The 13,305-nt window shown below is 52.9% G+C and overlaps 1 protein-coding gene across 3 annotated transcripts in view; it reads left to right on the top strand.

Moving 5' to 3' along the window:
* The window catches only part of dot1l (DOT1 like histone lysine methyltransferase), a 41,087-nt gene that overhangs the window by 15,217 nt on the left and 12,565 nt on the right, over positions 1–13,305 (top strand). For 2 of the 3 annotated variants that reach the window (XR_016086172.1, XM_088907402.1), the window contains exons 14-27: positions 382–610; positions 1,071–1,184; positions 2,544–2,635; positions 3,024–3,125; positions 3,935–4,072; positions 4,750–4,875; positions 5,146–5,585; positions 5,841–5,964; positions 6,109–6,255; positions 6,381–6,465; positions 7,442–8,001; positions 9,123–9,328; positions 9,422–9,495; positions 9,800–10,552. Coding sequence is in view for 2 of the 3 variants with exons in the window: in XM_088907402.1 (XP_088763528.1) it covers positions 382–610; positions 1,071–1,184; positions 2,544–2,635; positions 3,024–3,125; positions 3,935–4,072; positions 4,750–4,875; positions 5,146–5,585; positions 5,841–5,964; positions 6,109–6,255; positions 6,381–6,465; positions 7,442–8,001; positions 9,123–9,328; positions 9,422–9,495; positions 9,800–10,552 (3,190 nt within the window). In the remaining variant the exon portion in view is untranslated. Of the gene's footprint in view, positions 1–381; positions 611–1,070; positions 1,185–2,543; positions 2,636–3,023; positions 3,126–3,934; positions 4,073–4,749; positions 4,876–5,145; positions 5,586–5,840; positions 5,965–6,108; positions 6,256–6,380; positions 6,466–7,441; positions 8,002–9,122; positions 9,329–9,421; positions 9,496–9,799; positions 10,553–12,284; positions 12,968–13,305 lie in introns of those variants that run through there. The other variant, XM_088907401.1, reaches the window with a different exon arrangement.

The following is a 13,305-nucleotide window of genomic DNA, read 5'->3' as shown; positions in this document are numbered from 1 at the left end:
TTCACAGCCTACCTACCTGCATGTGTTTGTTTTAATTCTATATAATTTTTTCAAACACTGTAATTGTGATTGTGTGCTGCGTACAGCTTCATCAACAGCGGGTGAACAGAAATCTGCAACTGTGTAATCACATCAGGCGGGGGACTGCAGGAGCAGCATGCCAGTTAGACAGGCTTAGGAGCTAGTGAACAGCATCACCTGTCAAGTGTGCCTGGGGGTTGGATGCTGCTGTGCTCAGCAGCTGAGGTGTCAAGTGAAAGGGAGTTCAGGCCTTGTGATGTGATGATCAGGTTGTTATTATTGGTCTGGCTCTGTTCAGCTGCTGTTTCCAGCTTTGTCCCTCCCTCCCGGCTCCTCACTCTGTCCCTCTTCGGCCCCCAGGACTCCGGCGGGGAGGACGAGAAGCAGGGGGTGGTGCCGCTGGCGAAGGCGTCTCCGTCGCGCCCGCGCCGCGCCCGGCTCATGGGGAAGGGCCGCAAGCTGGGCGGCAGGAAGCGCGGGCGCCCGAAGAAGACACTCGCCGCCGCCGAGCGCAAGAGCAAGAAGACCCAGAGCGCCCTGGAGCTGCTACACGCCAAGACCGTCTCCCACTCCACAGCGCCCCCTCAGGGTGAGGCGGGCCGAGTCGTAATTCAGTCAGTTCGCTAGACTGCCAGCTGCTAGGGTCAGCAAGTCTCCTGCAGACTTGTAAACAAGTGTTGCTACCAAACATGAAGAGTTAGACATTTACATTATGATGCTTAATGAATCAGGAGAAATGCTTGCTTCAGTTTCAGGGTGTGGATTCTTGTACGTGCAAATATAGCAGTGCGATCGGTGTTTGAGTCTTTGTTCAGCATGTGCTTAGTATCTGTGTGAATTGTGCTGATTTGTTTGTAGAGTATGGATGACCATGAGACCTTCAGAGTTTTCTCTTGCACCGCAGACTGATGTTTTATTTAAATTACTTGATGTGAAACTCACAATCACAACTCCCATACAATAAGCAGAGTTTAATTTTTTCTCAGGCTTTCAGACTTTCCTGCTCTGTCTTTATAAAGGTGGTTAATTGTGGCTTCTTATCATTGCAGATGCATACAAGTCACCTCAAAGCCCCTTCTATCAGCTACCTCCCAAAGTGCAGCACTATGCGTCTGGGCAGCTACTCTTGGGCCCCACTCCCCCTGCCCTGCAGCAGCTACTGGGTGAGTCTCTGCTGACCTCTGCCCGCGCCAGCGTGCACGTGCAGGTGTATCGCGCTGACCTCTGCCCGCGCCAGCGTGCACGTGCAGGTGTATCGCGCTGACCTCTGCCCGCGCCAGCGTGCACGTGCAGGTGTATCGCGCTGACCTCTGCCCGCGCCAGCGTGCACGTGCAGGTGTATCGCGCTGACCTCTGCCTGCGCCAGCGTGCACGTGCAGGTGTATCGCGCTGACCTCTGCCCGCGCCAGCGTGCACGTGCAGGTGTAGCGTGCTGACCTCTGTGCCGCGTCAGCGTGCACGTGCAGGTGTATCGCGCTGACCTCTGTGCGCGTCAGCGTGCACGTGCAGGTGTAGCGTGCTGACCTCTGTGCGCGTCAGCGTGCACGTGCAGGTGTAGCGTGCTGACCTCTGTGCCGCGTCAGCGTGCACGTGCAGGTGTATCGCGCTGACCTCTGAGCGCGTCAGCGTGCACGTGCAGGTGTACCGTGCTGACCTCTGTGCGCGTCAGCGTGCACGTGCAGGTGTAGCGTGCTGACCTCTGTGCCGCGTCAGCATGCACGTGCAGGTGTATCGCGCTGACCTCTGAGCGCGTCAGCGTGCATGTGCAGGTGTACCGTGCTGACCTCTGTGCGCGTCAGCGTGCACTTGCAGGTGTACCGTGCTGACCTCTGTGCGCGTCAGCGTGCACGTGCAGGTGTACCGTGCTGACCTCTGTGCGCGTCAGCGTGCACGTGCAGGTGTAGCGTGCTGACCTCTGTGCCGCGTCAGCGTGCACGTGCAGGTGTATCGCGCTGACCTCTGAGCGCGTCAGCGTGCACGTGCAGGTGTACCGCGCTGACCTCTGCCCGCGCCAGCGTGCACGTGCAGGTGTATCGCGCTGACCTCTGCCCGCGCCAGCGTGCACGTGCAGGTGTATCGCGCTGACCTCTGCCCGCGCCAGCGTGCACGTGCAGGTGTATCGCGCTGACCTCTGTGCGCATCAGCGTGCACGTGCAGGTGTATCGCGCTGACCTCTGTGCGCATCAGCGTGCACGTGCAGGTGTATCGCGCTGACCTCTGTGCGCATCGGCGTGCACGTGCAGGTGTATCGCGCTGACCTCTGTGCGCATCAGCGTGCACGTGCAGGTGTATCGCGCTGACCTCTGTGCGCATCAGCGTGCACGTGCAGGTGTATCGCAGGGGCCTTCGGGTCCGAGAGCACCAGGAGGTCCGCCGCAAGAATCGGCTTTAATAACGGGAACAAGAGGAGGCAGAAATCTGTGCTAAAAATGAATTGATAGGTGAAGAAAAAAGAAAATGCTACTTAACGTGCGCGGGTAGGGGTAGCTGGTGTAACCCTCGCTGTGTGTGATGTGTTACAGATAGCATCAAGGTGCAGTATCTACAGTTTATGGCCTACATGAAGACACCCCAGTACCGCACTAATCTCCAGCAAGTCCTGGAACAGGAGAAGGTAAAATCTCAAATTTGCCTCTTGGAAAATAGTAATGCGACACTGTTTATTGCCTTTTCTCTCTCGAATCTCCAGTCCCACCTTTTCTCTTAATAAGAACAATGTTTTACATGTAGCTGCTGTGATTCTCATTTGTTCTTCTCTCTGTCAATCCATATAGAGGCAGTTGTAGATTATTTACCAGTCTGATTCATTGTTTAATTCTTTCTCACACACAGTCCATCCCTTCCTCACTCTCCCTAGGACAGGCAGAAAAACCAGCAAGAAACTTAACCAGTAATTTGTTCCTCTTTTTATAGTGAGATGTTTAGGTGTCGTCATCACTGCATTTCTGTTCTCCCCTCCCCCCTCCTCTCTCACACCGTTCTCCCCCCTCTGTCTCCTCCAGCTCAGGCACAGTGAGCTGTCTGGCCGTGCAGAGCAGCTGTACAGCCTGTGTCAGTCTCAAAAGGACAAGATCAAAGGGCTGTTCCACAGCAAACTGGAGGAGGTGAGAAACTCTTGCACCTGTCACCCTGGAGGAAAAGAGAACCTTTTTAAAAAAGAATACTTATTAAAGCTTCCTGGTGAAGTAGGCAGTACATGTAGAGAAACTGTTCAAAAACAGTTTGTCGAGGCGTGTAATATTAAATGTACTAGTGGTACAATCTGCATGTAAGGCCTTATATAAAGATTGTATACAGTTTTGGTCACCATGTTATAGAAAAGATAGTGTGGCTCTGGAATTGGTCTGGAGAAGAGCAACCGGGTGTATTCTGGGGCTTAACAGAATGTCCTGCACTGACTGACTAAAGCAACAGAGCTTTTTCCGTCCTGAGCTGAAGATTATGAGGGGATCTGATAAAGATGCACAAAAACCTCAAATAGCATTGACAAAGACACCACAGCAGACGTGTGCAGAATGAACACTGCAACACAAACCAGTTTGGCCTTATGTCCTCTATATGGGTGTGTTTAAAGCCAAGAACAGGAAGGTACTTCTGTATCCGAAAGGTTGTGGGAGGGCGGAGGAAGCTAATCGGCCATGTTGCTGGCATCTTTTCACAAAATGACTACCTAACAGGCTAGAGGGGCCAGATTCCTTCCTCTCTGGTTTGTCACCATTCTTGTGAGAATCCCAATAAGCACATCCAGACCGTAATTCCCAGGCCTGTAGGAGAAGGAGCTCTTCCTGATAAGTGCATTGACATACTCACAGTGACATGCAGGCACCGACATAACATCTAACCATCTCTCTTCCTTTCTCCTCTCCTTCTGCCCTGTCCTATTTTTTCTTCTTCCTCCCCTCCCCTCCTTCAGCTGGGAGTGAAGGCCCTGACCCTGGACGACCTGGTCCAGGCTCAGAAGGAGATCTCTGCTCACAACCGGCAGCTGAAGGAGCAGACCAAGCAGCTGGAGCGAGATACGGCCGAGCTGAGGGACCACAGCCTGCTGCTGGTGAGACACTGCGGGACTCCCTGCCCTCTACACACCCTCTACACCTCTCTACCTCGCATGTACCTGACTTGCAGCCCCTACGCCTTCCTTTCTTTTGTTACCCCAAACACTCCACTACCTTCTTGAACACCTGGTATTTAAGAAGGACTAAGTGCTGCATGAGTGCTTTTTGATCCTAGGGGGTGAAAGCACTGTATAAATGTTTTTGTTTTTTTTATCTGTGCCCTTTTCTTACACCTGCTATTATGGAAAATACCTTCGGTCCCCTAATTGCCCGGAGCCACTTGTATGGCTAATGGGAGCTTAATGTAGACATACTAGAGGCCTCTTTACACATCCTGTACACTTACTTGCCTCTTCAGAAACGTTTGCTTTGTGGTTCACCTGCATTACTTATATTCTTTAACTATGTACATACCTGTTCCCCCTTACATACCTTGTACTTCTGTTCCATGCACAGTCTTGCTTTCCTTTAAATTGCTTTCTAAACCCTTTGTCCTTCAACTTTATTTCCTTGTATCTCTTTACAGCTCATATGTACCTCTTGCCCCCTTTGCTTGCTTTTAAGCGTGACTTTGTCTTTAAGTTCCTTTTGCACTCTTCTGTGCAGCACAGCACACTTGAGGTGGTGCTGGCTGTGATTTAATCTGGCTTTCCCATGTCTCTCCGTGCTGCAGCTGAAGTCTCGCTGTGAGGAGCTGAAACTTGACTGGGGCTCCCTGTGTCTGGAGAGCCTCCTGAAGGAGAAGCAGAGCCTGCGCAGCCAGATCTCGGAGAAGCAGCGGCACTGCCTGGAGCTGCAGGTAAGAGTGTGCTCTTGTCAAGTCTTCGCTTTAAAAATGCTTCGGGCAACATTGCTTCTTACTGAACTTACAGGGCAGTTTTGATATCTTCAGCTACTTTGATTTATGGAAACCTGCCTTAAATGTACATTTCAAAGCCCCAAAAGATAGACAAACGTCTTTAAGTGAAAATCTCAGTTACAGAAGATATTAGTGTTTTTTTTAGCAAGTGTTCCCTGCAAACCCTCCTTCTGTTGGGGTAATGATGCCCCCTGGTGCTTTTTTTTTCAGATCAGCATTGTGGAGCTGGAGAAGAGCCAGAGACAGCAGGAGTTGCTGCAGCTCAAATCTTACAATCCCTGCGATGACGCCCCATACCGCTCAAAGGGTCCCCCCAGCCTAGATCCCAGGCCTCCCCTTGATCCCGAGGTGCCCAAGTTGGCCCTGGGGGTCCCTGGGGTGGTCAATGGCCTGAGCCCCGAGCTGTCTATCAACGGGACCTCCTCGCCCTGCTTTGAAAGGGGGGGAGGGAAGGCTGAGCTGATGTCCCGCTACCTCCCCTCCCCTCCTGACCAAGACATTGTGCCCCCGACTCCTGATGCCCGCCAGAGGCAGGGCTACTCGCTGCCCGACTACACCCGGTTCTCGCCCGCCAAGATCGCCCTGCGGAGACACCTCAACCAGGACCCCATCTTAGGCCCCACCCGCGGCCCTGGCGCTATGCTGTACAGGTCAGTTGGGATTGGACCAGTCCATGTGTCAATCTGTCTCAGGCAGGCCATTCCGCTGGACAGTCTTTTTATACGTAGGTAAAGACATTAAAAATGTCTTGTTTTTTGTCTTACAGTAGTAATAGCCTTTTCAGCTGTACGTAAAACCTGCAAGTCATTCCTGTAGAAAGACTGGGGTGTGTTACTGGGATCTGTCTGTGCGTCCTTGCTCAGAACCTTGCTCAATGTCCTTTTCTTTTTTCTTTTCCTCCACAGAGGGGACAATGGAAAGGAGGGGATTGTCTCACCTCCCACCCTCGGGGCCAAACAGGGCCAGATTTGCCCCTCTCCAGTTTTACTAGAAACGCAGCACAACTCGATGCCCAAAACTGCTGACAAGGTAAATCCTGCCACTCTGCCAAGCTCACGCCTTCCCCTTCACAGTCTGTCTGGGTGTCCTTCTCCCTTCCTGCTTGTTCCTCTGTTTTTAAGGACAGGAAAGTGCAGTGGTTATGAGAGCTTGTTTCATTTCTGCCGCCTGCAGGTGGCTAAGGAGAAGAGCCCTTCGGTCCCAGGAGACACCATCACCAGCCTGCCCATCAGTATCCCCCTCAGCACTGTGCACCCCAGCAAGCTCCCCGTTAGCATCCCCCTCGCCAGTGTGGTGCTGCCCAGCCGTGCCGAGAGACTGGTGAGTGTGTCCGTTCCCCCCGCCAGGCCGGACCCAGTGGACCTGCAAACTGCTTCGGAGCCCGGTGCTGTGTTGACTTGGCGTCAACTGACCCCATTTGTCCCATTTTGTTCGGTCTTTTCCAGCGGAGCACCCCCAGTCCGGTGTCTCATGCCTTGCAGGACAAAGCAGGTCAGAATGGCAGCAAGGCAGTCCCCACGCCTACCTCAGGTACCGTATCCAGCAGCCCCCTCACTCCTAACTGTTTCATACAGACGTTTTTAGAAGTGACTCTGTTTCATTTGCTGTATCACACAGTTGTTACAAAGCAGTTTTGGAGCCGCTCCCTGTTTTCAGTTCCAGATTTCTCAGTACTTCATTTCTCAGACCGGTTAATAACTCTCGCTAACAAAAATTAATTGATGCTGTAGAAAATTGTTGCAGATTTCGAGTCAAGCACAAAATTGTGATCTTTGTGAAAGTACTGTAAGTCGCCATGTTGTTGCCAAGCCCTGGTCTGGCCACGAGCAGGAGCAAGAGTTCCCACGAATTGTGATGCGAGGTGGCCCTTTCTGCTCACTGCATTTCTGTAATGTGATGTACGAGCGAATAAGTACAAGTTGTGCAGCAGACATTTCACTACAGAAATGTTCCAGCGAGTTAGCAAGTAAGTAGTAGTTGTTGGCAAAATTGTTTCAGAAGCCGAGGGCAATATTTCTATTGGATTAAAAGAGATGTATCCGCAAGCCTGCTTGTTCACAATGCAACAGAGCTGCAACATGTCGTTGGGAAATTTTGTTGCCTCATCCTGAATTGCATAACATGGCGCTGTGCATACCTGGAAATGTTTTCTATTTTGTAATGTAAACTGGAGTTTTTACAAGTTACCATGTGCACTTTGCTTTCATTGTAGTTCGAAATGCACGCATCGATGCTGATTATTTCTAACCCCAAAACATGAAAATAGCTCTGCAGTTCCCCTTTAATTTGCAACAAGCATGATAAACCTTGTCCTGCAGGGGCTTTTGTTCTCCTGGTTTTGCACAAATCTTAAGCTGATAAGTGCAAGATGTTGTGGATAGTTATTTTAATACCACGGGGTGGAAATGACATTCAGAAGTACCCTGTGGAGCTGTGGAGCTTCCTTTCCGGGAGGAGGCCTGCAGTTGTAGTTGGTTTGTTCAGTCTCCACCCTCTCCACCCGCAGGGTTCTCCTCTGGCTCGCTCATGACGAATGGCAGCTCACACTCTCTGGATCAGGACTCTGCGGACTCGCCCTCCCCCCCGCACAGCGCCCCCCTCCTGGGCACACAGGGCCGCGGCTCGGGGCACAGCCCCCCCCTCGGCACAGGAGGGGTCCTGCAGTATGCGGACGGCCCTCCCAGAATCACCCCGGAGGTGGGGTCGGGGGGGAGGCAGGCGGGATCAGACTCCGAACCGCCGGAAGGCGAACCGAAGCGCCGCATCTTCTTCTCCTCCTCTTCCTCCTCCTCGTCGTCCTCCTCGTCCTCCTCTTCCTCGGGGGGCTCAGGATCCAGGCTGCATGCCAGCTCCTCCAAACAAAACCAGCATCACCACAGCGGCCACCACCACCACCACCACCACCACCACCACTCCTCCGGCTGCCACGCCCAGGACGGCCGCAAGCGGGGGAGGAGGAAGCGGAACTCCACCGCGGCCCTCTGCGCGGGGGGATCCCCGAAAAGGAGGTCCTTCCCAGGGCTGGGCAGCCACTCCTCAGGGTCCCCCCTCAACATCAACTCCATGGTGAGCCAGGCCACTGCCTGCTTGAGCACCAGTTACAGGAAAAACAGTACTTCACACGTCTTGTGCTCTGTATCATCAATATTAAAAAAATACGTAGGGTGAAGGAAATCACATTATAAAATGTCATGTTATAAATTTTGTTTGCCGCCTTCTGTACTTGCACAAATCTGTAAACATGTATTGCACAAATTGAGAGAGAGGAAGGTTTCAAACCTTTTCATATCTCTAAAGATTTCAACCTGATCCTGTTTACTTCTCTCCCCTGTGGTAGGAATCTCAGGTCTAATAAGACAGACTTCTAGGTTCTGAAAGAGAACCTACCTGGAGGATGTGAGATGTATGCAGTCTGCACTTTAACTTTGAATATTTTTGTAAGGCTCATTATTTTTCCAGCAGGCCCCACTGATGGTTTGTGTATGTGCTGAGGGGGTTCATTTTGTCATGGGCTTTATGTTGTATATTTGTATTGTACGTCTTCAATTGCATGAGTTCACCGAACCATATTGCATGCAGCTTGTTGTTATGGCATTAAAGTATTGAACTTTGCAGCGTTGCACTATATTTACTGACGTCATACAGAGCCGTGTCCTTTTGAGACCATATCATTGCGATACTGAGCTCGTAATCCAAGGAGCTCTGTGTGTATTTAGATATCTGCGTACAGCTCTGGCAGTGCGGGTTTAATCGCACCTCAGTCCTCTGCAGCAAAGACAGTGTTGTATATTAAACACAAGCAAGAGGGGGGAAAAAGCCTACTTTAAACAAAGCAAACGAAGGACTAAAGTTAGAAGTAAAAAAATAAACTAAAATGTGCTGTACATTTGTTCTGGTGTGGCAAGTCTAACTTGTGTTGAAACGTTTCATCATGGCCTTTTCCTCAGCTGGTCTGATTGGCCAGGGTGTGGTTATGTTAAGGTACTTCTAAATGACTCGCAGCGGTTCTTGCTAAATGTGTATAATTTAGCTTTATTTCCCTGATGTTAGGCATGTGGTGATTTCCGACAGTCTCTTTCGCTTTAGGTCGTGTAGCCCACGCCTGCTGTCCGCTGTATCCTGCTGTAGGTTGTGTAGCTGTGTGCTGACTGGTGTCCTGAATGTGCCTCTGTGTTCGGGTCCGGCAGGTGAACAACATTAACCAGCCCCTCGAGATCGCAGCCATCTCGTCCCCGGAGCAGTCGACCCGGAGCCCCCCGGGGCCCGACCTGGACCAGCCGCCGGTGCTGAAGAGGGAGCGTCCCCTGGAGGTGAACGGGTCGGGCCGCTACTCCTCTGCCCCAAGCTCCGAGGACGACGAGAGGCGCTACCCCGAGGACAGCACCAGCGCTCGGTAAAGGCCGGCGGGTAGCGCGTACGACCGCGCGGGGCGAAGCGCCGCTGTGCTGGCTGGCCTGTGATTAAGGCATCCTTCCCTGTGTTCTAGGATCGAGAGGAAGATTGCGACCATCTCCCTGGAGAGCAAAGACAGTCTGCTGAAGCTGGGAGAGAGTGACAAAGGTGAGAGGCTGTGCTCGTGCAGTTAGCACAAGGAGTGCGCGAGTTCCCGCACGGGCCTACTGGTTCACAAGCTGGCGTACTTGTGTGTTTTCTTTCCTGCCTGTGAAGTATTATCACACACTTGAATTGATCTAGAAGTACCCCATTATACTGGATGCTGTTTTAATGCTAATCTGAAGGGTGTTGACGGGACTGGAGTCTATCAGGGTTAAAGAATCACCCAGGTGTCCCCATGTGCACGCTGTATAATGTATTTTTTTGTTTTTGTCTCCACCCCCACCCCCCAATGCCCTCCCTCTTTTAGGCGGAGGTCCAGCAGGGAGGAAGGCCCTGGGCAATGGCTTGAACAGCATTGGTTGCAGTGATGTCTCTTCGTCTTCCTCGTCTTCCTCCTCCTCCTCCTCCTCCTCCTCCAGCAAGTGGAAGTCGACGTTCTCTCCGATCTCGGACCCCAAGCCCACCCTCCCCGACCTGCGGCAGAGCGGCTCCCCGTTCGGGGTGGGGGCCCGAGGGGGCGGCGGCGGGGCGCCGGGGGGCTGCGACTCGGACTCGGATCACAAACAGCGGAGAGGAGGCGGAGAGGCGGGGCTGGGGATAGGCCCGGGTGGCGGAGGCCGTGACTCTCCGTGCGCGCCTCACCAGGCCGGAGCGGCCTACCTGAGTCACAACCCCTTCCTCAGCCAGGCGCCTGAGCCGGGCCTGCGCGCCGGCGGGCCGGCCGACAAGCAGCCGCAGCAGCAGGGCTCCAAAGCCAAGGCCCGAGAGTGGGAGCTCAAAGTCAGCAGCAGCAGCTCGGGGGTCAGCCTGGGCAGCCCCAACCTCTTCATCTCGGCGGCGGCGACCGGAGGGATCTTAAGCGGGAAGCCGGGGAGCCCCGTCGTGGTGTCCTCGGCCTCTGGGGGCTATCTGGGGTCTCTGGGGGGCTCCTCAGTCTTGCAGTCGCTGTTTGGGAACCAGCCTCCTACTGTGCCCACCACAGGAGCCCCTCGGCTGGTGAATGGACATACGGCGCTTGGGTCTTTCTCCAGTACTGGGCTTGCAGGGGGTGCTGCAGGAGGTGAGTTCTGTCGTGTTCAGTACTCCTGTCCCTCCCCCACGATTGCTACCTCTCCCCGAGTCTCCAACACACACGAGCTGGGAGCAGGGAAACCAGACTCTTGCTGCGCAGATCCGTTGTAATTATTCTGCAGCACAACGCCAAGCACCAAATCTCTCCCACTCCCTACCCTTATTTTTGAGCATTTTTAGAATCTCCAGTTATTTTTATTCAGGAGCGTCCTAATCACACGTGGCTTGGTTCTAGTGATAGATATTAGCTGTTGTATTTCTGCTTCCCTTGTACAAATTGTACAAAGATCATAAAGCCTGTAAGATTTGAAACGGATCACTTGTTATGGAGTTAGGAGTCTTGTCTCCCCTTCAGAGAGCCCGGAGCTCAGTGCAGCTCGGTAGTCTCTCAACTTTCCTGATATGGGTGGCGACAATTAGGTAATCAATCATAGTTTATTCCATCGCAGGAGTTTGGCACAGTCGTCTGTTTAACTTGATTTAACTGCTGCTCATTTCTGTTGTTGTGTAGTTCTGCAGCAGTTTGTGCCAGACTCCTTGTATGGGACCGTCTCTGCTTTAACATATTGCAAAAATCCGAATGTAGCTTCTTTCCCCATTCTCTTCAGACTGGAGTGCTCTTTCTTCACCCTTTGTCAGGTTTGTAATTGATTGCATGGGAGAGTGGAGGGAGGGAGACGTGTGAAGGGAAAGAAAAGATGAAAACCATGTTCTCTGAAAGCCTGGCTACACAGGGAGAGTTCAGGGTTGGATGAGAGCAGCAGACAGGGGAATAGGCAGCGAGGCTGGTGGAAGCTCTGGGGGGGGCGTGTGGCTCTGGTCTCTGCGGGGTGGGCAGACAGATGGAGGTAAGTGAGAGGTGAGCGCTGGCGCCTCGTCTTGCCCTGCCTGCATGATTCCTCAGATGGGCCTGGGTCCTCCGCTGCTCGTCCAGGAAACACGCCACGGATCAGAAACGTCCGCAGGTTTTATTTCATCCATGTGTGTGCAGGCGTGGAGATCCGAGTCCCATGGCATCTCAGGTTTCAGGTGCTGAAGGCTCATCTGCTCCTCACTCTGTTCAAGAAACTTGGTTGCCCTCATTTGTAATTGTAACACCATTTATTCAAAATGGGATACACTAAAATGCAGTGGGATTTTATTTCCCCAAATTATACCACCTAGCAGAACTGTAGATGTTACTGTTCTCATCTCGGACAGATGCCTACCTCCCAGCACACAGGAACCTGATATTATGCATCATGGGACAAATCATACTGTTTTTTTTTCCTTGACTGCAAGATCCCTTGTTCATGTTGTAATTTGCAACCTAGTGCCATTCTATAATATTGCTTCCTCCTCTGCCTGCTTTAGACAGGCTCAGCTTTCTATTCCAGTGCAAACACTGGTGTCATCACATTTCTGGAGAAGAAAGTGGGGAGTGTCAGTGTTTCTTTCTGAGATGCAAAGTTTAAATAAGCATTGAAATACTGCATTCTGGTAAATCCAGCGTTGGAAGGCTTAGAATAGTCTTTTGAAGTCATTTTACCGTTGGTGCAAATTTATCAACACTCTCCACCCAATACTGCAGTCAAAGAAAAAATGTTTGCTATATGATGCTCTCTGCTGGCTCTTCTTTTTGCTTGTGTATGACTTGCTTCCTGCTATGCACAACCTGGCTGAGCCCCTCTTTCTCTCTCTTGCTCCCTTGCTCCCTCTCTCTGTCCGCTGTGTGTCCGCAGGTATTTTTAACCACGTGGTGCCTTCAGTCTCCTCGCATCAGTTTGGGGCCGGCCTGCCCACCCCTGGCGGCCTCACCTCTCTGCTCAGTCTCTCCTCCTCCTCCCCTCTGCAGCAGCAGCAGCAGCAACAGCCTCAGCCGCAGCACAGTAACCCCCAGGCCAGCCCTGCTTTCCTCTCCCCTGGGTCAAGCTCCCTGACCCCTCCCCTCTCCCAGCCCCAGCACAGCCGTGCCCACACTGTCCTGCACACCCCTCCCCCGCCTACGCTCTCCCTGCCCCCTCTTCCTCCGCTGCTCAATGCCGCTGCCTCCTCCTCCTCCTCCTCCTCTTCCGGCGCCCAGGCCGAACCCCCACTCTCCCGAGCTGATGCCTTTCTTCCTCCCCGGCTGCCACCTGCTCTGCAGCAGCATCAGAAAGCTCCTTCCTGCCTCTCCCTGTCCTCCTCCTCCTCCTCCTCCATGTCTTTCACTGCCCCTGCCTCCGTTTCCTCTGCTTCCCAACCTCCCTCTTCCTCACGACCCTCCTTCACTGTACACCACCCCCCTCTGCCCCTCTCTCGCTCTGTGCTGCCCCCGCCCCTCCCTGCTCCCCCCCCCAGCAGCAGTGGTGGTGCAGTGTGGGGGGGGCTGGGCTTACAGGCCTCCTACACAGCTTCGCAAATCCCCGGTGTCCGTCCCAGATAGGATCTGGGTGGGGGTTGGGGTGGGGTCCGGGGTTGGACGGGGTGGTGGGTGGGTGGGCGGGTGGGCATGGGGAGGCGGGGGGGGTGGTTAAGGCTGAGAGACTAGGAGAAAGCTGAGCAGGGAGCATCAGCTCCTCTATTCCAAATACTGCGTTTCCACAGAGAAAGAAAAAAAGGTGAGTTCTTTTCAGGATGGGTGGAGGTGTTTGAGATGTGTTTTTATGTAGATCTTCACTACCTAAAATCTAGCTGTTCTGCTCTAGGCTCTGAAGACTGATCTAAGTTTCCTGAGCCATTTTACCCTGATATACTCAGCGATACAGCATACAGCTGCTGTGA

This window comes from Atractosteus spatula, chromosome 28 (assembly GCF_055471065.1).
Source record: "Atractosteus spatula isolate fAtrSpa1 chromosome 28, fAtrSpa1.hap1, whole genome shotgun sequence".
Classification (NCBI taxonomy): Eukaryota; Metazoa; Chordata; class Actinopteri; order Semionotiformes; family Lepisosteidae; genus Atractosteus; species Atractosteus spatula.
Note: the sequence above shows the minus strand (reverse complement) of the source record. Positions and strands in the feature narration are given on the sequence as shown.